The sequence below is a fragment of the Quercus lobata genome, chromosome 12 (assembly GCF_001633185.2).
Source record: "Quercus lobata isolate SW786 chromosome 12, ValleyOak3.0 Primary Assembly, whole genome shotgun sequence".
Taxonomy (NCBI): domain Eukaryota; kingdom Viridiplantae; phylum Streptophyta; class Magnoliopsida; order Fagales; family Fagaceae; genus Quercus; species Quercus lobata.
The window spans coordinates 15,212,819-15,238,183 of record NC_044915.1 but is presented as its reverse complement, the minus strand read 5'-3'; the positions used below and the strand labels follow the sequence as shown (position 1 = coordinate 15,238,183).

Below are 25,365 nucleotides of genomic sequence, written 5' to 3'. Positions count from 1 at the left end.
CTTCAGTTTCCTCTTCAATAACACGTGCCGATGTTATCTTGTGTGTGAGAGAGTGTGAAAATTTGATTAAAAGTGTGCAACAAGAAGTGACTTGTGACTAACTCGCAAGTGGTGACTTGCCAAAATGTAGCACACGTGTGAAACATGCTGGAAGTTGAAGGGTCAAAACAGCTGGATCACTACAAGACAAAAAGTACAGTTTGGCCAGTTTGGCAATGGCAACTGGAACTCGCGACTCATCCTAGTTGCGAAGTGAGTCGCCAGTGCACCTTGTTTTGCTGAAAACTGACTTTTCACATTCTATCTCATACCTTACTATAAATACCCTTATACCCACAAAATGTAGAGAGCTTCCAGAGAGAATTTTGAGAAAAAAACCCTAGATAACAACAAGATTGATTAATCCACAATCTTATACATTTGATTCTCCAAATTCTTCTATTCTCACCCTCTCCATTGTCATACCCATTAGAGGATTATAAACCAAATCCTTAGCTCCCCCAATTCAGAGCAGTGAGAAGGTTTTTGGTGTTTGGAAAGTAGTTCAAGAGAAAACTAATTCATATTGGTTGATGTAATGAGCTAATTGCGGGATCCGGTAAGGTAGAGAAGACACAGTTCGGCGTAACCTTGTTAAAGCAAGAAGCTTGGAGGCTTAGGTGCATCGGGTAGATTAGATTTGGAGTGTCTTTTGCTATTCATATATCTCAACTGATTTTCTAGTGAATCATTTTATCGCTTGGAAGGCGGCGAAGAGATTTTTCACCGAGTTCTTCAGTTTCCTCTTCAATAACACGTGCCGATGTTATCTTGTGTTTGCTTCTCTCTATCCCTTACTCTCTACTTTTAATTACTGTTGAGTTGTGATTAAAGTATGGCTTAGAGCAGTTTGCATATTTGGATATTTCTTATATTTCATATTCTGCACATACATTGTTTGAATATAAACTTGTATTGAATAATTTGTATTTAGGGGTCTAAACATTCACAAATGTTTCACACTCCAAGTGAGTTTTCAATTGGTATCAAAGCTTATATCCTACAAGCAGTGTAAGCTCGCAAGGATAATCAACAAAGGTGGCTCGGCTGTTGTATCCTGGTGACAACGTGCAAAAATTACTTGTCTAACTACATCGAATAAACCGTAGATGGCACAATTTATCTCAAGGTAATGACTTGGTCCATGCCTCATCTCTGCCACCGCTTTTGGTAATATCTTTGTCGTGTAAATTTCAAGGAAAAGTCAAATAATATCTCTCATTTATTTCACTTAACATATTAATGCATCTTTATTTACTTAAAAATGGATGGAAAGAAAAAGGAATATAAGTATAGAAGAATATTAGTCTACTACATTACATATAGATAGAGAATCCCTCACTTACAAGTAGAGCCACCCCTTATGTTTACCATCCGATTTTAATAACTTTACATATTAATGCATCTTTATTTACTTAAAAAGGGGTGGAAAGAGAAAGGAACAAAAGTATACAATACTATTAGTCTATTAAGCTACATGTAGATTGAGAATCTCTCACTTGCACATAGAGCTGCCTCTTATGTTTACAATCCGGGTTTAATAGATTTACATACTAATGCATCTTTATTTACTTCAAAAGGGATGGAAAGAAGAATAAATAGAAGTGTAGAACACTATTAATCTATTACACTACATGTAGATAGAGAATCTATAAGGTTAAGACGTTTTTTTTTATAATCTTTTTTGAAGCTTGATAAGTCGGAAATTTATGATTGTCATTAAACTAAGATTGTCATTAACTAAGAGAAGACATCACACATTTATTAGGCTCATTGATGACAAAGCGTAACAGACGTATCAATGGTCACAGAATGAGCTATGAACTTCAGACAAAAATTTTGTAACGCACTAACAGTTGAACATAAATACAGTAATTCATTGCCCATTAATTAGGCATGCAACTATAAAAGAGAAGGCAACATAAGTTAAAGGTACACACAAATATACTATACGAAAATCACTCTCCAGTCAATTCTCTCTAAAATCTTTCTCCCTTACTAACTTAAGCAACAGAGGCGGTTTGGCTAACACCACAGCGGCATCTTACTCTTCCACCCAGTTCATTTTTACAGGATTTCCTTCAATAGAAATGACCCCAATCACAGTTTCATCCATCCACTACAACGAGTAGCTCAACTGCTGATTTTTTGCATCATTAGTTTGGCACCATCTGTGGGGAGCGCTAATCATTCAAGCCATCTTTCCTAGTGATAAAATAGTTCCTCGAAGTACGAGATGGAATAAAAATTCGCACAACAGCTAGAAGCTATGCAACAGCGACAAATCCAGGCTCTCCTGACTAATGTGGAAGAACTAACTCGCCAAAATGAAGAGCTGTGAAAGACAATGGAATCCCAAAATGCAGAACGTCAGCGGACAAGTGAAAATCAAAATGAAGAAGATTCAAACTCCCAAGCCAATAGGCGAGACAAGACCTCAGGAAAAGATTCCTCCAGGATGGAGACTGAGCTTCGAAACATGAGGAAGGAGATGGACGAGTTAAAAAGTGCCATGAAGGACAAAGGCAGGGAGAATTTGGATAGGATGATTTGAAGGACGGACTCACCATTCACCACTAAAGTACTGAACCGTCACCTTCCATCGAAATTCCATCTCCCACAGTTGGAATCATATGACGGTTCCAAGGATCCCTTAGATCATATTGAATCATTCAAGACATTGATGCTGTTACAAATGACCCCAGACGAGGTGATGTACAGGGCATTCCCAACGACGCTGAAAGGAGCAGCCAGAGTATGGTACAGCAAGATACCCCCAGGAACTATTGCAAATTTTGAACAACTCAACAAGGGTTTTGTTCGTCATTTCATTGGGGGACAAAGACACAAGAAGCCAACCAGTCATCTTCTCAACGTTCAACAAGTAGAAGGAGAATCACTAAGACAATATGTGACCCAATTCAATAAGGAGCTACTACAGGTAGACGAAGATGAAAATCAAGTCATCCTAACAACTTTCCAAGCAGGATTGCTACCCGAGGATTTTTTCTTCTCAATCACTGAAAGCCCACCAAAAACAGTCGCGAAATTGCTCCGAAAAGCTCAGAAGTACATGAATGCAGAAGATGCGATGCTTGCAAAAAAATGAAAGGAAAAAGTAAGAAAGATGAAGGAACAAGTAGCAATCACAATAAGAAGAAAGAGACACGAAGTGTTTGGCAGACCATAGGGACAGGGCTGGCCCTACCCTTAGGCGAATTTGGCAATTGCCTAAGGCCCCCAAGTGGAAGGGAGGCCCCAAAATTTTAGAAAAAAAGGGGTAGTAAGGGCTAAAAAAAAAAATAGTTTCAAATGATTTAGAAATATCTAGTCCATCCTTTTAACCAAAGAACAAAATTTTTGGTAAATCCGGTTAAATATTGATTCTAAACAAAATCATTGTCCAAAAATAACATTATTATCCTCTAGACAAACCAAAAATCAACAAGATAAACTACAAATCCGATCTAAGAGATTAACCACAAAACAATCACAAATCAAAACAAATAAAACAACTCAAATCCCTAAAATTTTTAGTTTTACCGTTCCTCTACTTCTTTAATTCTTTCTCTTTGCTCTCTGCCTCTCTCATCTCAAGGCTCAAGCAAGCTTTCTCTGCCTCTCTCATTCCTTTTCTGATTCTCTATTCTCTGCCTCTCTTAACTACTCTACCGCCTCTGCTCTAGGTTTTGAGATTGAGAGTTTTATGCGTTAAGGATAATTTATTTCATTATTTGGGTTTGGGCGCTTGGCTTTCAGGTTTCAGCCTTTCTATTCATTGTATTTGTTAAGATAAAAAGCTTGGGCCTGCCTTTGCCTATTTCACATTTGTTCAGTTTGGGCCTTCAGCTTCAATTTTTTTTTTTTTTTAAGCCAGCATTTTGTTTTTTTGGGTTATAGATATTAGATACTATTTGTTTTGTGTTTTTTTGTGGGTGGGTCTTATTAATAAGCCTTGTGTTATGGCTATGCTTAAATTTCTGCTCTAGGTTTTGAGATTGAGAGTTTTCTATGTTAAGGTATAATTTATTTCATTATTTGGGTTTGGGCGCTTGGCTTTCAAGTTTCAACCTTTCTATTTATTGTATTTGTTAAGATAAAAAGCTTAGGCCTGCCTCCTGCCTGTTTCACATTTGTTCAATTTGGGCCTTCAGCTTCAATTTTTTTTTTTTTTTAAAGCCTGCATTTTTTTTTTTTTTTTTTTGGTTATAGATATTAGATACTATTTGTTTTGTGTTTTTTTTTGTGGGTGGGTCATATTAACAAGCCTTGTGTTATGGCTGTGCTTAAATTTTTGTTACGCTTGTGCTTAATTTTTTTTTTTTAAATTTTAACCTTGTGTTTATATATAAATATATATATATATATATATATACATATATATTAGTTAGTGGTAATACATTGAATAAGTCTTTACTCTTTATTTATGCAGGTTGAGATTGTTAAAAACTTGTTATTGTTCGGTGAAACTACAACAATACTTTTTATATAAATCAAGTTCTATTTCTCATTTGCTCTACACTTGAAAGTTATTTTTTTATTTTAGTCTTTATAAATATATTGTTTGATTAAAAATGTCTACTAGAAAATATGCATCTGGATATGAAAATTAAAAAAAAAAAATTAATTAATTGAGTCTCAAAAAGGATCAATGGATAAATTTGTTATTAGTAATAAACAAAATATACACAAAATTTAGATGAAATATATCACAAATGAGCAAGAAATTCACCAAAAAGAGTTAGAAGATAATGAAATGATACAATTGCAAGATAACAATGATGTTCAATTTTGCAATACAACAAATCTTGATAATGAACTTCAAAATAATTTAGAAGAAAATGAAAATAATGAAGAAAATGCCACAAATGAACAAGTTCACCATAATGATGTTCAACTAGAAGAAAATGAAAATAATAATGACATGTTGAGGTAATTGGAAAAATATTGACACAAAATTAAGAGATTTATTAGTAGAAAGAGGTCCAATTGGAGACAATGATATAATTTTTCCTAGAGGTGATGACACTAGACATTTTTCTACTATTTATTACACTCGAATATTATCAAACGGGAAGAAGTATGATAAAAAATGGCTAGTGTATTCAATAGATATGGACCAAGCATTTTGTTTTTGTTGCAAGTTGTTTGAGTCTAAATGTACTGGCCAACTATGTAATGAAGGAACTTGAGATTGGAAAAATATTAGTTCTAAAATTAGAAAGCATGAAACAACTAGAAAGCATATTACTAACCTGAACACTTGGCTAGATTTTGAAATGAGATTGTCAAAAAATAAAACAATAGATAAAAATATCCAAGAACAAATTAACAAAGAGAAAGATCATTGGAAAAAGGTTTTATTAAGAATTATTGTTGTAGTAAAGAATCTTGGTAAAAATAATTTGGCATTCCGAGGAAAAAAATGAAAAGATTTATGAAGAAAATAATGGAAATTTTTTAAGTCTAATTGAAATGATTGCAGAATTTGATCCAGTTATGCAAGAACATATTAAACGTATTCAAAATGGTGGAATCCATAAACATTATCTTGGACATAAATACAAAATGAATCGATACAACTATTAGCAAATGAGATTAAATGTAAAATTATCAAAAAGATCAAAGAAGCAAAATATTTTTCAATTATACTTGATTGTACACCAGATGCAAGTCATCAAGAACAAATGTCTCTCATATTACGATGTGTTGATATTTCAACAAGTCCAATAAAAATAGTAGAACATTTTGTTGAATTTGTAAAAGTTGATGACACTACCGGAAAAGGTCTTTTTGATGAAATTATAAATGTAATAAATATTCTTGAGCTTGATATTAATGATATACGTGGACAAGGATATGATAATGGGTCTAATATAAAAGGAAAACATCAAGGGGTACAAAAAAGACTTCTTGATATAAATCCTAGAGCACTTTACACACCATGTAGTTGTCATAGTCTTAACCTTGTACTATGTGATATGGCCAATTTTTGTCCAAAAGCTATATCATTTTTTGGAATTATACAACGCATATATACATTGTTTTCTTCTTTTACAAAAAGATGGAAAATTTTACAAAATAATGTGTCAGGTTTAACTCTTAAGTCATTATAACAAACACGTTGGGAAAGTCGAATTGAAAGTGTAAAAGCAATAAAATTCCAAGCTTCACAAATAAGAGATGCTTTGTTACAATTAGCACAAACAAGTGAAGATCCTAAAATAAAAAGTGAAGCTGATTGTTTAGCAACATATGAAATTGAAAGTTTTGAGTTCTTATTGGGTATGACTATTTGGTATGACATATTATTTGCTGTCAACTCTGTTAGTAAAAACTTACAATCAAAAGACATGCACATTGATGTTGCTATAAATCAATTAAAATGTCTCATTTCTTATTTTAAAGAATATAGAGAAAATGGATTTACATCTACAATGAATTCATCTAAAAAAATTGCATTGGAAATGGAAATAGAACCTGTATTTTGTGAGAAACGTATTATTCATAGAAAGAAACAATTTGATGAAAATGTTCATAATGAGACAACACGTTCTGTTGAAGAATCTTTTAGAATTGATTATTTCTTATATATAGTAGATAAAACAATTAGTTCAATTGAGAATAGATTTGATCAATTTCAAATATATGAAGATATTTTTGGTTTTCTATTTAACTTCACGAAATTGAAGTCACTAGATGATGATAGTTTACAAAAATACTGTCTTAAACTTGAAAATTTTCTCAAACATGATGTTTATTATGATATTAATGGTTTTGATTTATTTTCAGAGTTAAACTTTGTTAAGGACATATTTTGTATAATTGGCTTATCCTTTGACAAAATGCACTTTACTTGTATTTGGGTAGATCTAGGATGTGTTTAATACTTTAAGAAACTTTATTTCAAGTTCAAGTGTTAAAGCCATGCAAGTCTGTCTAAGAATCAAGTGAGAAAGTGCTGATTTTTAAAGCTCGATAGCTTCTCGACACCTCCTCGACACCTGCCTATCTGTCGAGCTCTTCAGCTGATTCTTATCGCAATCTCGATAGCTTCTCGACAGCTGGTCGATCGATCGAGAAAGCTTCTATTCCCTCAACACCTGCTCGATAGCTGTATCTGTTGAAGTTTAAACCTTGACACCTGCTCAACACCTACCCGATAGCTGTTATCTGTCGAGGTTACGGGAATTCAAATTTTTGATTTTTAGCCTATGCTTATGTATTTGTTTAGGGTTTCTTTTCTCACAACCCTAGACTTATATAAGGCTTATTTTAGAGGCCGTCACATAAGAGAATACAAGGAGAACATATGCAAAAGGTGATCGATGTCTTATTCTCTCTGAAAGAAGCTACTGCGTCTTTACGCCTTAGGGTTTTGTAACCAAGTGCTTCTTGATCTTCATTGTTGATGAAGCGAAGAAATTTGCAGCCAACAATCTTCTTCTAGTTGGTGGTTAAGTCGTGTACTGGGATCCATGCAATTGGTTAGTCATGTACTGGGATTCGTGCATCAAAGGGTGGCGTTCATATATTGAAGAGTTCAGAGGTTTTGAGGCGGTAGAAGGTTTCTACTGTAAGTTCATCTACGGGAATTGTAGAGTCTAGAGACAAAGGTTTTGTACTAGATCTGAAACTTCTCTTTTTCTATAGTGGATTGCTTTTCGGGAAGGTTTCCCCCAGGTTTTTTTACTGTGAAACTAGTTTGTTTCATTGGTTTTCCTGGGTTATCATATCCTGTCTTATTTATTTTTTCGCTGCATGATTTTAACATGATATTGATGTTTGTGTGTTTTAACAAGTTTTATTAATAATAAATCCAATTAACAACTTGGATATAAAACTTGTTAATTCTATCAACCGGGGTCTAAATTTCCCAACAAGTGGTATTAGAGCGGGTTCACTCTAATTGGATTAATTTCCTGAGTGTGATCCTTGACCCTTGTTGGGATAATCTCTTTTGATTCCTTCTTTATTTGATGGAACTAATTATGCGTACTGGAAAGTTCGTATGAAAGTTTTTTTGCAGGCTCTAGGTGAACATGTATGGTAAGCTGTTGAAGTTGGCTGGATTAAGCCAAAGGAAGCGCCGGTGGATTGGGATGATGCAACAATCATAGCGGCAAATTTCAACAGTAGGGCCTTGAATGCTTTGTTTTGTGGGGTGACCAATGAGGAATTCAAGAAAATATCATCCATAGAAGTTGCTAAGGAAGCATGGACTATTCTTGAGACCACCTATGAAGGTACCAAGGCAGTAAAGACTGTGAAATTTCAAAGACTCACTAGTAGTTTTGAAGAAATAAGAATGGAGGAGGATGAGACCTTTGATGAGTTCTATGCTAAACTCAAAGATATTGTGAATTGTGCTTTCAATCTTGGAGAATGTATTGCAGAATCCAAAATTGTTAGGAAAATCCTTAGGTCCTTACCTGAAAGATTCCATGTCAAGATCACTGCCATTGAAGAAGTGAAGGATATTGATCAAATTCCTTTGACTGAGCTTGTAGAGAACCTTCAAACCTATGAGATGGGATTAGGCTAAATGGGAAAAGGTGGAAAGAGTAAAAACTTGACTCTTAAGGGTATAGAGGAAGAGATTGAGGACTCTGAAGATGAAGATGAGAGTGAAGATGAAGATGAAGATGAAGATGAGGATGAGAATCTAACTTTCATAACTGATGAGATTATCAAGCTTCTTCAATTTAGGAAGAAGAATAAGGGCAAACCTCCTAGGAAATTTAAATCCTCTAGGAAGGGCAAGAATAAGAAACCCCTTATCCAATGCCATGAGTGCAAAGGTTTTGGTCATATGAGGATAGAGTGTCCAAACTATCTCATGAAGGAAAAGACCAAGGAGTCCAAAGATAAAGGGTTGGTTGCTACTTGGAGTGATACTAAGAATGATTCTTCTGATGAGTATGTGGATGAATGTCGTCATGTTATGGCCTTTGCTGCCTCAACCGATAAGGTGATTGTGGAGAGTGCTACTGACAGTGAGGATTCTTCTGATGATGAAGTACCCAAGAAGATGACCCTTCAAGAAGCCTATGATAAGCTATGCACTGAATTTATAAAATCTGAGAAGACTTTTCATCTTTGTAGAAAAGAGCTTAATGAGGTAAAAACTGAATAGGCTGATCTGTTAGTCAAACTTGATGAGACTACAAGGTTAGTTAAGACTCTTGTTGTGAAGAACACTTCTTTAGAAGAGAAGGTCAAGAATCTTGAAGTTGAGCTTAGTCAAGCTAGAAATCAAATAGAGAGGATGTCTAGTGTAAAGCTTGATGAGGTATTGAGTGCTCAAAAGCCTAGTTCTGACAAGACTGGCTTAGGATATGCTGTTTCCTCTGGCCCCTTCTCTTCCACAGCTTCTGGATCAAGGACTGTCTTTGCGCCTCAATCTGAGAAAGGTAATAAAGGTATGAAATCCAAAACGGTTTTGGCTAATTCTAAATCCTTTGTTAGACCTCATGTTTGTCACCATTGTGGTGTTTCTGGACACATTCGCCCTAATTGTTTTAAGTTGTATTCTCATAAGCAATTGTCCAAACGGTCACAAGTTTCCTCTCAAGGACCTACACCTTTGTTTGGAGAGTTATTAAAAGCTTTGAGCTTTTTAACTCAATTTCAGGAGAATTTTAATTCTTTTATGTCCTTTAGTAGACATACTAGGACACCTTTTCATCTTCACGGCCAAAGATTCGTCCTGTGTGGATGAGAAAGGAGCCTAAGACTTAATTGTCTTTTTCTATTTGTCCTTTGCTTTAATTCTTTCTATCTAAAGTAGGACTCTTTTTGCTTGATTTCTTATCTGCTTTTGGAATCATGCTTTCATGCATATGCATCTTTCTTTCATACTTTCATGTTGTTTGTCTGTTTTTGTTTAGTTGTTTAGTTTTTATTTTGTTTTGTTCTCAAAATAAAAATAAAAAGAAAAATCAGAAAAATACAAAAATAGTGTGTTTTGTGTACATTGGTACTTGTGTACCTTGGATGGCCATTGAAACAAAGTTTTCTAAACTTTGTATCTTTTGTAACTTAGATGAGCATCTCTATGCACAATTAAGCAAGTAAACTTTGTGGCTCTTGTTTGTGATGAGTAAGATTAAGATTAAGATTATCTTTTATACTTAACACTCGTATCACTTTTTTTGATGAGAATGACTAAAAAAATCCTAAGAGAAAGGCATTAATAACCATCTCACCACTGTTACCCGCCAATCATAATATGACACCTGTATGTTTCGGCATAGCAAAAATGCAGTGTCAATGACATTTGTGTGCTTAAGCATAGCAAAATTAGAATGTCAAATATAATTGGGTATTTATTTTCTCTCTAATATGCCCATGCATGATATGCTTAAAAGAAAAATATGCAAAGAAAAATCAAAAGCAAAAAGATCAAAAATGCTTTAAAAATGATTGCAAGCGTGTATTCTAAGAGATGTGGGAGTTATAAGATGTACCTCGAATGTGATAGTCCCCATCAATCAGTTATGATTGTGTGTGAGTTAAAGTGATTTTCTCATATCTCAAATTGTCATAACATGTATACACATGCAATCTTGCGATATTTTTCACACAACACGCAATATTCTTTGCTACTCTTGATACATGTCTAGGTACAATGTGATTTGGCTATCACAAGGTTTTACATGTGTTAACATATGCTCACTAAACTGTTTTGACTTGTTTTTGAAATATAAAAATTGGTTAGACTTGTTTAGTGTGTATGTGCATTTTGCATCTTTCTATTATCTTGTCATCTATAGCATCTTGTTTCATTACATTCATGCATTTATATGGAATTCTTTGTACCCCCTTGATCATCTTTGATCATCTTTATGTCTCTCGGGTGAAGCTTTCTAGCTTCTTGTACCCTTTGTCAATCATGACAAAAAAGGGGAGAAATTATGGAGACTTTGTGGTTTCTTTTTTAAGATCTACATGTTAAGAGGAGAAATACATGCCTTTGTAAGGGAGAGATGTGTTTCATCTTGTTAGGGGGAGTGCTTACTTCCTTCTTCTTGTACACCGGTCTTGTGACCATGTTTACATACATTGTGTTTATCATATATATATATATATATATATATATGCTGATGTATGTCTTCTTCACCTACCTCTACATGTGTTGTTTCTTTTCTCTCTTTATACACATGTTTCTTGTTTTTGTATGCAATCTATTATTTCTGTTTCACACAAAGATACCTTGATGAGTTTTGTTTAAAGTGTTTCAGAAATACAGGTTGTCAAAGTCTACTTGCCATAAACTCTTTTCTTGCAAAGTTTTTCAAGAGTTTGTGTTAGGATAGATTTTATTGTATTCAACAAGTGAATATGAGTTGAGTAATTTATGACTTCTCTCATATGTTCATTTGTTTGTTGTGGTTTTGTCACGGATTGCCAAATGGGGAGATTGTTAAGGACATATTTTGTGTAATTGGCTTATCCTTTGACAAAACGCACTTTACTTGTATTTGAGTAGATCTAGGATGTGTTTAATACTTTAAGAAATCTTCTTTCAAGTTCAAGTATTAAAGTCATGCAAGTCTGTCCAAGAATCAAGTGAGAAAGTGCTGATTTTTAAAGCTTGATAGCTTCTCGACACCTCTTCGACACCTGTCTATCTGTCGAGCTCTTTAGCTGATTCTTATCGCAATCTTGATAGCTTCTCGATAGCTGATCGATCGATCGAGAAAGCTTCTATCCCCTCGACACCTGCTCGACACCTGCTTGATAGCTGCTATCTGCGAGGTTACAAGAATTCAGATTTTTGATTTTCAGCCCATGCTTATGTATTTGTTTAGGGTTTCTTTTCTTACAACCCTAGACCTATATAAGGCTTATTTTAGAGGTCGTCACATAAGAGAATACAAGGAGAACATATGCAAAAGGTGATCGATGCCTTATTCTCTCTGAAAGAAGCTACTGCGTCTTTGCACCTTAGGGTTTTGTAACCAAGTGCTTCTTGATCTTCATTGTTGATGAAGTGAACAACTTTGTAGCCAACAATCTTCTTCTAGTTTGTGATTAAGTCGTGTACTGGGATCCGCGCAATTGGTTAGTCACGTACTGGGATTCGTGCATCAAAGGGTAGCGTTCATATATTGAAGAGTTCAGAGGTTCTGAAGTGGTAGAAGGTTTCTGCTGTGAGTTCATCTACGGGGATTGTAGAGTCTAGGGACAAAGGTTTTGTACTAAATCTGAAACTTCTCTTTTCTATAGTGGATTGCTTTTCGGGAATGTTTCCCCCCAGGTTTTTTACTGTGAAACTAGTTTGTTTCATTGGTTTTCCTGGGTTATCATATCTTATCTTATTTATTTTTCCGCTGCATGATTTTGACATGATATTGATGTTTGTGTGTTTTAACAAGTTTTATTAATAATAAATCTAATTAACAACTTGGATTTAAAACTTGTTAATTCTATCAACCGGGGTCTAAATTTCCCAACAAACTTTTTAAAAGAAATTTTACAAATAAAAGATTATACTCCAATTGACATACTAAATTATATAAAAAGATTAGACTCATTTCCAAATACATGCATTGCTTATAGGATTTTACTAACAATATCTATTACAGTAGCTTCTGCAGAAAGAAGTTTTTCAAAATTAAAATTAATAAAATCATATCTAAGATCAACAATGTCCCAAGAAAGATTAAGTGGATTAACTATATTATCGATTAAAAAAGAGATGTTAGAAGAACTTGAATACAAAAATTTATTTAGTCAATTTGCATCTCAAAAGGCAAGAAAAATAGATTTTAAATGAAATATATTATAATATAAAAATATTAAATAAACATTAATTTAATTAATATATAAGTATAAAAAAATGCCCCATTTTTAGTTCTCACCTAAGGTCCCAAAATGTCTAGGGCTGGCCCTGCATAGGGAAAAAGAAGGAACTTCCAAATAGAAAGCCAAAGTTCACTAACTTTACTCCTCTAATAATGCCAATTGAGCAGATAAGGGATGATCCCTCCTTTCAATGGCCGAAACCAATCAGTACTCGAGCAAAAAGAAGAGACAAGAACAAGTACTGTAGGTTCCATCAAGACCATGGGCATCGCACCGACAAGTGTAGACATTTGAAAGATCAGGTGGAGATTTTAATCCGGCAAGGAAAGTTACAGAAGTATGTCAGGAAAATGAAGCTCTACATATACCAATGAAGGACGATAAAGACAGAAATCAAGAAGCAGGAGATAGCAAACCTCCTATATGAGAGATAAAGACGATCTCGGGAAGATTAACGGCAGACAGAACGTTGAAATCCCTTAAAAAAGCCCATGAAAGAGAAATAAATAGTGTCCATTCACGGCTCCCTCCAGTGAAGATGCCAAGGAATGATGAACCTAATATCATTTTCTCAGAGAGAGACGGTCGCGGCATTAGGCAACCCCATGACAATCCACTGGTAATCATGCTCAAAGTAGAAGAATTCAACATCCACCGAGTGCTCATTGACAACGAAAGCTCAACAGATATCATCTACTTACCTACGTTTCAGCAGATGAAACTAGATAAGAAAAGGATCAGGCTCTAGGGCTGGCCCTGCATAGGGAAAAAGAAGGAACTTCCAGATAGGAAGCCAAAGTTCACTATCTTTACTCCTTTAATAATGCCAATTGAGCAAGTCCTGATGCAGATAAAGGATGATCCCTCCTTGCAATGGCCGAAACCAATCAGTACTCCAGCAAAAAGAAGAGACAAGAACAAGTATTGTAGGTTCCATCAAGACCATGGGCATTGCACCAACGAGTGTAGACATTTGAAAGATCAGGTGGAGACTTTAATCCGGCAAGGAAAGTTATAGAAGTATGTCAGGAAAACGAAGCCCTACATATACCAATGGAAGGACGATAAAGACAGAAATCAAGAAGCAGGAGATAGCAAACCTACTACAGGAGAGATAAAGACGATTTTGGGAGGATTAACGGCAGACAGAACGCTGAAATCCCTGAAAAAAGCCCATGAAAGAGAAATAAATAGTGTCCATTCATGGCTCCCTCCAGTGAAGATGCCAAGGAATGACGAACCTGATATCGTTTTCTCAGAGAGAGACGGTCGTAGCATTAGGCAACCTCATGACGATCCATTGGTAATCATGCTCAGAGTAGAAGAATTCAACATCCACCGAGTGCTCATTGACAACGGAAGCTCAGCAGATATCATATACTTACCTACGTTTCAGCAGATGAAACTAGATAAGAAAAGGATCAGGCTTTTCACCTCTCCTCTAGTGAGCTTCATTAGCGATAGAATCATCCCTAGGGGCATCATCACTCTAACCGTAATTGCAGGCACTTACCCAGCACAGGTCACCAAGGAAATTGATTTCCTCATAGTTGACTGCCCTTCAACATATAACATCATCTTGGGAAGACCTGTACTCAACAGGCTAAGAGCAGCTACGTCAACATATTTCTTGAAGGTGAAATTTCCAACAGCCCATGGAATAGGAGAAATCAGAGGAGATCAAGTTCTAGCAAGAGAGTACTACCAAGCTACCTTAGCATCTGGGGAGAACCACAAATGGGTGATCAATGAACCAAAGCCCATCCCCCAATCGTCAGAAACACCACAGCAAGTTGAGGTCATCCCAAGAGATTCGACAAAAGTATTGAAAATAGGATCAGCACTCACCACTCTGGAGACAGAGAAGATGGTTTCCTTCTTAAGGATAAACCTAGATGTTTTCACCTGGAAACACAAGGATATGTCTGGAATTGATAGGAAGATCATACAGCATCGTCTCAATGTCAACCTAGAATGCAAACTTGTATAGCAGAAGTAGAGAATATTTGCACTAGAGCGCAACAGAGCAGTAACTAAAGAAGTAGATCTTACTCTTCACAAAAATATTTTATCTTTTACTCTATTTTATGGGAAAAGAAAGTGTTATAGAGAGCTTATATCCTACGAGCTGTGTAAGCTCACAAGAATAATCAGCAAAGGTGGCTGGGTTGTTGTATCTTAGGGACAACGTGCAAAAATTATTTGTCTAACTATATTGGATAAATCGTAGACGGCACAATTTATCTCAAGGTAATGACTTGGTCCACGCCTCATCTCTGCCACCTCTTTTGGTAATATCTTTGTTGTGTAAATTTCAAGGAAAAGTCAAATAATATCTCTCATTTATTTCACTTAACATATTAATGCATCTTTATTTACTTAAAAATGGATGGAAAGAAAAAGGAATATAAGTATAGAGCACTATTAGTCTACTCCGTTACATATAGATAGAGAATCCCTCACTTACACGTAGAGCTGCCCCTTATGTTTACAATCCGGTTTTAATAACTTTACATATTAATGCATCTTTATTTACTTAAAAAGGAGTGAAAGAGAAAGGAATAGAAGTATACAATACTATTAGTCTATTAAGCTACATGTAGATAGAGAATCTCTCACTTACACAAAGAGCTGCCTCTTATGTTTACAATCTGGTTGTAATAGATTTACATTTTAATGCATCTTTATTTACTTCAAAAGGGATGGAAAGAAAAATAAATAGAAGTATAGAACACTATTAATCTATTAAACTGCATGTAGATAGTGAATCTATTGGGTTAAGACCTTTTTTTAAAAAAAAATCATTTTTAAAGCTTATAGTTATAGGGGTTAGGACCTAGGACTTTTTTTTTTTTGATGAACGGTTAGGACCTAGGACTTGGGACAAAACTTGATGGTAGATCATATGAACCATGCGATTCCAAACTAGGGCGGCATAGACTTTGGATTAAGGCCCAGCCTGGTTGAAAATTAGATAAGCCTAGAAAACCATCTAGACTCAACTTTTTCGTCCCCTTGTTTTTTGACTGAAAAGACTTAACCTTGAACAAATAGAAGCTGCGAGCGAGCGATACACTTAAATTTTATTTTAGGAAATTAAAATGGATACACTTAAATTAAAAAGTTGCTGAAAATAGGCTATCATAGGGTCATTGGTAGCCTATTTTGTGCAACTTTTTAAACATTTTAAATACATTTACACATTTTTTCACACATTTTTTCACCACATGTATATCAAAAACATTTAAACAACATTACTCAAACACCTTTACTAAACACCCCCCTTTGACTAATCTTAATATAACTGAATTTGAAACTGGGTACCCAACTGGCCAATTAATTTTGAGAAAGATTCAACTTTGAATGAAGATTCAATAATCTGTTTTAAAAAAGAACTAAAATAAAATCTTTGAAATTTTGAATAAAAGAATTAAGAAGAAATTTGTTACTTTTCACATTTTGAGATAACTAATTAATTTAGTTGTAGGAGATAATATTCAAATAAAAAAAAATTAGCTGTAGGATAATGTATTTTATTTTTTCATCATCAAATTTGGACAAAAATTAAGAGCATTTGTCATCTTTTTCTTTGCATTTCACTATTATTTACTAAACCTTTTACTACCCTGTGAAGAAGTTTCTAACCTTGGTAAATGAATTGTGGAATGATTTCATTATTCGACTTTCAAGTATATCTCGTTTATTTAAGAGGAGTGTTATGTCCATAACATTTTTACCATAAATTATATTTTTTGATTAAAAAAAACCCCACAAAAAAGTTTAGCTCCAATACAGGCGACACATCTGCCTAAAACAGAAAGAACTTTCATCGTCAAAATCGACCTCAAAGATTTTCCAAGTGAATAATGATTAAAACCTCTCAAGAAAAAAGTGGAAAGTTGTACCTGCAAAATAATAGAATTGACCAACTTTAAAACCCAATAGTTTCAAAGACCATATATTGTTTCCCATCGTTTAAAGCCCCTTTAAGGGAAGCATGAAGATTAACAGTCACCATATAAGCCATCGATCACTCTAGTCTTGAATGCATTTCATCAACTCGCATGCTAATCAGTTTGCACATTTCGATCATCATCATCATATCTTTATAGTCATAAATACGACAAAGATATAAGCAAAAACACAACTTTTTGGTGTCACATGCATTCCACGCCCCAAATCACATCATCGTCCCCACACAAAGAGACTGATCAAAATGGTGGGGGCCAATCATCGGCTCAAAGTAAATATAGCTCTAGCAGCCCCCACCACTTGATTAGTTTTTGATACGACTCTTTTGATCACTGAAGAGATAAAGATATACCATTCTCTCGTCGACCTAATCTTTTACCATAGTTTTGTAACTTTGCTTTTTGTTTTTTGTTTTTTGTTTTTGTTTTGTTTTGTTTTGGTTTTCTATTTTATTTTTTTTATAGAGTTTTTCGATAAAGTTTACTAGTAGATCTGTTGAATCTTTCAAAAACCGTAATACTCATTTAACAATGCCCTACGTGCTTTGCAAATGATAAGAACTAGGAATTAATTACTATCTAGGAGCTAGAGCTAGTAGCGGCTCAATAATTATTTTCTTGGTATGAGGCATGTCTTGAGTTTGAACTTTAGGGGATAGAGGACTAAGAGGAGGATCTCGTTCAATTTAAAGATTATTGCTTTCTATTGATTATAAGTATAGGTAGGACCGAACTCAAGTTATGACTCAACTCATTTGATAGAACGTTTTCAACCTCATACCCTTTCAGTGTTTTTGACATTAGTTTCTTAGCAGATAGGAGAGCTATTATGGTTATGTTCATTTAGGATTATCACGATTAGTTGCTTTCACTTTTTTTACATAGAAAAAAGCCAATCCAACTTATCATAATTGTCACTAAAAAAGGGGAAATACTGTGCACTAAAAGCAAACAATGGTCCCTTGAAAATTAAACAAAAATTAGGCTAATACAATCTCCCTTCAAAACTACACATAATTAATTCCAACAATTCTTAAATTCAAAAATAACATGAGTTGTTGATAAGCATATGCATCTTTACTTTTTAACACTCTGGAAAACTGTTTTTTGGAAAAATAAATTGTTTTTCTATATTTGTAGTAAACTTGAAAATGATTTTGAAAACATTATATGTCATTTGACTTTATAATTTTTTAAAAATATTTCATGTAGGTATGGTGTTGTTGGCAGTTTGTACCTAGTGATGACAAGGATAGATTTTTCGATACCCCAAAAGATATAGGTATTGTCTATTGTCATGCTTTATAGATTTTTCTTAACAATTTAGATTTTAAATTAGGGATAAATTATTGTCAGAGTATGCATCATCAAAGTTGATGATGCCAAAAATTGTCAGTATGTTATTCGTCCAACAGAGCCAACGTCTTCCTTGAATACTTGGAAGACAAAATAGAGATTTTGGTGAAGAAAACACCAGTAGGGTGTTTTCTTAAAACCCTCCGATGGTGAAGCTAGTATTGTGACTTTAGCTAGTGATAATTAAGTAATCAAAACTTCTTTAGGATTTCAATGGTGTATTTGTGTGTACCTTTCCTTCATTTGTCTGATTCCTTTTATAGGAGTTGGACCTTGTAAACTGCCTTTATTACGCCACAAATCAGGCTTTATTGCCTTTGTAACCTATCAAACAATTAAGTTGACAATCTTTAATGATCAGCGGTTACAGAACCTATTGAAGGTTGTGTCAATTACTGATGTACCTATTATAGTTTCTTCTAATAATTCTATGATTATATTTAAAAGAGTAATTCTTAAGTACTCTCAGAATATAGAGAATGGTGCTTCTTCTCTCATATTCATGGTAGGGTTCGCTCATTAAATTCATGATGGGGTCCACCATGAATGTGAGAGGAGGGAGCACCATTTCTCCGTGTTCCGAGAGTAACTAAGAATTTTCCTATTTAAAAAATGATTTAGACCACACTAGCTTTCATGGATGCCATCCGATCATAATTTCTCCGAGTTTTATTAAGAAATAAATGATCCTTTTATGGCACTTGTAACTTTTTTTTTAGAATAATGATAGAGACACAAACTATTTTACAAATTGCTGATGTAGTGAGTGATTATTGGTAATGAAAATGTAATATTAATGATAGGTCTAGATGAAAACCAATAAGAGTTTGACCATATCAATATTTTGTAAAAATGTTGTAAAATAGTTTGTGTCTGTAACATTATTATTTTTTTTTTTTAACATATGATACTCTTGTAATCCTATCTATCTATTTTCATTATTAAAAAAAATAAAAAATCATATCGATCTATCCATTTGATAATCTGTTTATCTTCACAAATATATGTGAATTGTTAAGATTATAAAAATTAAAATGAATTATCAGAGTAATGAGGATGTCCGTATCACAACAAAAGAGGGGAAAAAATGAAACTATGAAAGTAACATAGAATTAAAATTTGTTTAAAAAAAAAAAATCTAAAAGGTGCTCATTATATAGTATCAGAAAAGTATTCAATTTTTTTTCTTCCTTGAAACAAAAAAAAAAGGGGGGGGGCTCGAAATTATATATAAAAAGGTACTGATGGGCTAACAATAACATAGTAATACATGCACCTTTTATTGATCTATCTAGGTAGTGTAATACGCTCGAATGTGTGAAAGGTAGTAATTGAATACTGGGAAAAGTGAAAACAATAATGGTGTAATTGGTGCAATGCAAGAAGGATTGCAGCGTGAAAGAACAAATGATGAAAAAGAGGCTCAAATTTATCATGTGATTCAGACTTCTTGTTTTTATTCCCTTTCCATCTCAATGTCAAACAGATAGTCAAATATGCTATTCGTAAAAAGAAGGATCAGAATGACACAATGTGATAGTTTAGTGGAATGTTGTTGCCGAGAATGACACAATGTGATAGTTTAGTGGAATGTTGTTGCCTAATTTTGTTGACCTTCTATATTTTGTTTTAAATTTTAGAACTATAAAATTTTTAACGAATCTTTAAAATAAATAAAATGTTAAAATTACAAATTTTTTTACAAATTATTGATATGATGAGTAGTTATTAGTAAGTAAAAAAGTTATATAAGTGATGAGTTCAGATGTGAATCAGTAAGAATTTGTACATCAGCATTTTGTAAAAATGTTGTTGTGGGGACCAGTCAATCAACAGGCCCATTAAGGTCAGGATCGTGGGGTCTGTGGCCCATCCGAGGATGCATATCCTTCCAAGGAGGCCAAGTCAGGTCATAAGGGTAATTACTGAGGGAGGGTGGTAGTCAATATCACGAAAGTAGAGTTCTGTATTCGTCCGAGGACGCCATACTTCTCGGCAGTATGCGTCCGAGGACGATCAGGACGCGGTCTTGTTACAACCGGATCTCATAATTATGTCACCACTAAAGATAGGATAAACAGACCAAGGGTAAGAAAGAAAAGGCAAACAAATATCTATAACTACAATTGCCTTTGCATTAATTACCTCTCAACCAACTCTCTGACCGCATTAATGTGGAGGTGATACCTGAACAGTAAGGAGACAGCCTCACAGCTGCCCATAGGAAGTTCCAGGAGGTGCTAGATGGGACAGAAAGAAATCTCCCGAACCCAACCTACACGTGTGTGATGAGGATGGAACACAAAGGGTCGTATATAAACTGAAAGAAGAACATGCAAGAGGAGGATCGGAACAAAAAAGAAAGAAAGAAAGAAAGCATAGACTGAAGAAGAAGAATGTAAAAAGCAAAAAAACTGTATCGATTACCAAAACAAAACGATCGTTGTGTCAGCTCTGAGCCTTCAATATACATGAGGGTGAATCTTTTCATTACACAAAAGTTAATCTAGTTCTTAACACCCACGCTCTACAAATTACATTGTTTGGGCCTATTTACGTGCGAACCCAGTATCGTTTTGGGTCGTTACAAATTAAGTCCTTACAGTTGTATATAATTCTATAGCTATAACATTATTCTAAAAAGAATTAATAATATTGTTAAGGAGGGAAAAATGTAATTTTGTTTGTTGCTAAAATTAGTATATATATATATATATATTATATACATACTAGACTCATCAACCGTGCTTTGCATGTGCAATAATACTCTTTTTATTTATTTGTTTTTTGATAGTATTATAATGTTTAAAAGTGATATATAAATAACTGTGTGTATTTTTTTAAAAAAAAGATGTAAGGTAATGTGGAATAATGTTTAAAAATGAGATAGAGATAGTATCTTAAGTTTTAGGCCAAATAGATAAAATAAAGGAAAAAGGAAAAACTTAGGAATAATAAATTACTCTTTTAACCAATTTTTTATTTAAAATTATTTAACTAAAAGACAAATGTATTTTAGAGAGTTTAAGAATTTGTGTGAAAGTATTTTTGTGTGCAAAATGTTGAAATCCAAACATAGAATCATGTTATTAATAATATATATATTTATTTATATACTGATAATATTTATATAAAAAAAAAAAACAAAAAACAAAAAACAAATTGGGGGGCCATTGCCCTATAGTCAATGTATGCCTTCATCATAGGATCGAGATATAGCTTTCAATTAAATTTTGATTTTGATTTTTTTTTTTTTTTTTTTTTTGAGAATCAAATTTTGAAATATTGAATGTTAACAAATGGCGATGAGATCTATATAGACACATAGACCCAAATATACATACAGCCCGATCGAAATAATTAATAGAAAATAAAGAATTGAATTCTATATATTGAACCAAATGAAAAAAAAAAAAAAAAAAAAAAAAAAAAAAAAAAGTCAAAACATAAATCATGTATCTCAATAACAAGATCAAAATAAGAAAGAGGAGTCTCATGAAAACACTATAAAATTAGGTTTGAACACTATAGAATTAGGTTTGATCCTCTTTTTTTTTTTTTTTTTTTTTTTTTTTTTTTTTTTTTTGAGGGGAAACATCAAAATTTTTATTAAAAAGCACCTCTTAAATCGGCTTGAACTACAGAATAAAGATGTGGTGGAACATCCTCCATCCACACTAGGAAATCTGGTATGCCAATGGCATGTCTAGCCAGACCATGAGTTAAAGAATTACCTTCTCTAAATGTATGGGAATAAAGTAATTTAACAAATTGTGAGGATAAACTTTTCACCTCATCTATGAATAAACCAAATGGAGCTAAAGGGACCGAATCATCCGTTTGAGCCTTAAACACTTCCAGTGAGTCTCCTTCTAAGATAGCTTGTTGAACTCCTATGTCTGATGCCAAGGAAAGGGCTGTAACAGCCGCCATCGCCTCAACCTCTCTACTGCTATAGGCTTGATGCAACAGTTTCGAGCATGAAGCTATCACTTCACCATCTCCAACTCTTATCACCACTCCTATCCCTGATTTATTTTCTTTCGGAAAGGTCGCGCCGTCGTAATTTATTTTCAAAAACTCACTCCTCGGAGGCTTCCACCTGCTTCTGGTCCGTCGTGTTTCCTGTTGTACTTGGGGTGCATGATCTGCTTGCCTTCTTTGAAATTCCAGTAGCCACGTCCTTGCGGTATGAGCAAGTTGGTGAAGACTATCAGCTGGTATATTAAGTCTTACTCTGTTCCGCTGGTTCCATATCATCCATACCGTTGCTGCAAATAATTCAACATCCTTTTTCTGCAGAATCAACCACGATAATAGCTCTTTGAAGTCCAGGAAGTGCACTGAACTTCTGAAACTCCATGTTTTCTTAATTAAAAGAATAGGGTAATATCATTAAATTATAAAGTTCTTGACATTTTAATGTTTTTCTTTTAATGAAATTTCTTAAATATTCTATTATAAAAAAGAAAGTTAGAAAGAATTTAGATTTTTAATTTCTACCTGCCCATGAAAGAAAACAAAAAATGAACTTTTATTAAATTTCTTTTTCTTTTCTGAATGAGATCTTGCTTTGCATGGTAACATTCTTTTTTAGTTTTTTTTTTTTTTTTTTTTGAAATGCTAATCATAGTGTGCGGTGTGCCTGACAGTCCAATGCTTCCATGTGTCTAACCATTGAATTGCAGGAGGAAGTCACGTGCTTTCTAATTGACGTGGCGCAACAGGGATGCGGCTTTCTATCTTCTGTCTAATCAGATAAGATGCCACCTAATTATAGGTTTTTTTCTTTTTTTTTACAAAATATAAATTATATTTTAGTCCATGTGGGGGCCAGAGTCGCGGCATCCAAAATATTTTGGCAAAACTATAATGTTAGTCTAAGAAGTTTATCCTATGTGTGCAATTGGTCCCTCAAATTTTAAAACAGAGTTATATTAGTCTTTCTACTAACTGCCGTTAGTGATGTTACTTACATGGTTAACGAAATAATGACTTGACATTTTTTTAATAATGATGTGGTATTTTTTAATTCAAAAAATTACAAATTGTTTGGTACTGATTGGGTCTTAGTATTATGTTGGTACCAACATGTTAAACCTAACAAGTAAGTTAAAGATTTAAAAAAAAAAAAAAACTACTTGCAAAGCTGCTCACATTTTTCATACAAGTTTTGAAAAATATTGGTTGAACTTTACGGAGGCTTCAGCCTTCAGCGAGTGTCCCACCCTTGTCGCTTTTAAAACATATTTACTGGTCTAGTTTGTTTTTAAAAATGTTTATTGAAATCCAATTTATGTAGCGTCTGTGTCTTCCGTTTACTTGATTTGATTTCCTTAATGAATTTTTCTTGTTGATGTATATGGAATGGCCCCTCTTCATGAACTGCGGTAATTAATCTGACATTTTAAACAAATTTCCAATGTCTAGGAAGTGAAGAGGATGGAAGTAAACTACTTGCAGTATTATCCAATCCAGATTGCCTACCATGTTACTCAACAGCATATATGTTTGAAGTACTCCAGCCAAGATGAGGATTCAATTCGACAAGCATTGCAGGATCTAAAAGAGCAATATATTGTCGGAAGGATCTAGAGTTTGGTGTAAAGCACAATTCTGTATTTTGGTACCTACTTGAACTGAAAGAACAATGTAACAGGTTTGCTATCTGGACCGGAGATGTATTGCCAAACTTTTGTAGAATAATCATTACGTCTGTGTTAACAGAAAGCCAGAATGTGCAGGTTCAAGTTTTAATTAAAAAAATTTGTAATTTTTTTAATGATGCGGCTAGGGTTTGGGTTTCTCCACTCTCTCCCCTTTTCTCTCTTGTTTGGTACTAGGTTTTGAATCAAATTGTTTATTACATTTTTTTGATGGGGAGATTATTTCTTACATGTAAATTTATTTTGTAATTAAAAAATGCCACATCATTTAAAAAAAATGTCAAGTCATTATTCCGTTAGCCACGTAAGTAACACCACTAACGTTAGTTAGTAAAAGGACTAATACAACTCAGTTTTAAAACTTAAGGGACCAATTGTGCTCGGTTCAAACTTGAGGGACCAATTGCGCACACAGAGTGAATTTGAGGGATCAACATTGTAGTTTTCCCAAATATTTTTTAGTTATAATATTTTTCATTTTTTTATTTGGCCTTCCTTTCAAGACATTAGTCCCCTTTTGCTCAATAAATTTAACTAACCTCGTTCAAATAGTAACTATCCAACCCAAAAACTTAACAAAAACAATAAAAAATATTCACAATAGTGATTATATTTGAACAAAAAAAAAAAAAAAAAACTATTTTACCAATAAATAACAAAAAAAAGCATGTGTTATTGGAGAAGCTAAAACTAATTTTTTTGTAACTACATTAAACTGGTATAAATACCAATTGAGTATAGCAAGTTGTTAAAAATAAAATACAATATTTTATTAAAATTATATCTCTTCTTTCAATTAAAAAACTCAAATTCTCTCATTTCGTTTTATTATTTTAATAAGTTGTTTATATTATTTTAAATGAAGTGATAAAAAAATAGAACATTTATTATTGGGTGTATTGTAAAGTGAGGTGATAGAATAGATAAAATAACTTTTTGAGGTGCTGAAAGCTAAAATTTTTAGCACCACCAATGTGAATGCTCTAATTTATAAAAAATAAATAAAATAAATAAAAAAACCCTAGCCAGCCTAGTATTTTAAAAAAAAATATTTTGTTTAATTTTTCTTTATTGGTAAATAATTGCATCTTAATGTATTTAAAAACAACGATTTTAAATATTTATAATTTTTTAATACTATATAGATGCTTATTTGGATTTTTTTTTTTTTTTTTTTTTTTTACTCCAACCTCCGCTAGCTTAAAATCATAGATTCGTTCCTACTTATACTTATTGAGTACCCATTACGTCAATGGTGCACAACGGTATTCAATTGTGGTATTGATAAGCATAAAACATGATCCATGCGTGCTTATGTACATTTATGTTTACTATGTTTATAAGATTTCTTCTTAAAGAAGGGAAGTTCATGAGTCAGAATTTTAGACAAACTAATTTTGGGATAAAAGGAAATTTACATTCATTATGTAGTCTGCCCCTCCAGCAAAAAAAATCCTCAAGAACATCAAATCATTATACTAAATTTGATTAATCAAATATTTTTCAAAGCATTGATTTAGAAA

General features: G+C 33.5%; 1 protein-coding gene across 1 annotated transcript; it reads right to left on the bottom strand.

Moving 5' to 3' along the window:
• Nucleotides 1–21,785: 21,785 nt before the first annotated feature.
• LOC115970277 lies at nucleotides 21,786–22,109 on the bottom strand. The gene has a single exon (XM_031089933.1). The coding sequence runs from the start codon at nucleotides 22,107–22,109 to the stop codon at nucleotides 21,786–21,788; it is 324 nt and encodes a 107-aa protein (XP_030945793.1).
• Nucleotides 22,110–25,365: the final 3,256 nt, after the last annotated feature.

Coding starts and splice junctions, on each gene's coding strand:
- LOC115970277 (XM_031089933.1), bottom strand. CDS start 22,109: ATGGCGGCTGTTACAGCCCTTTCCTTGGCATCAGACATAGGAGTTCAA.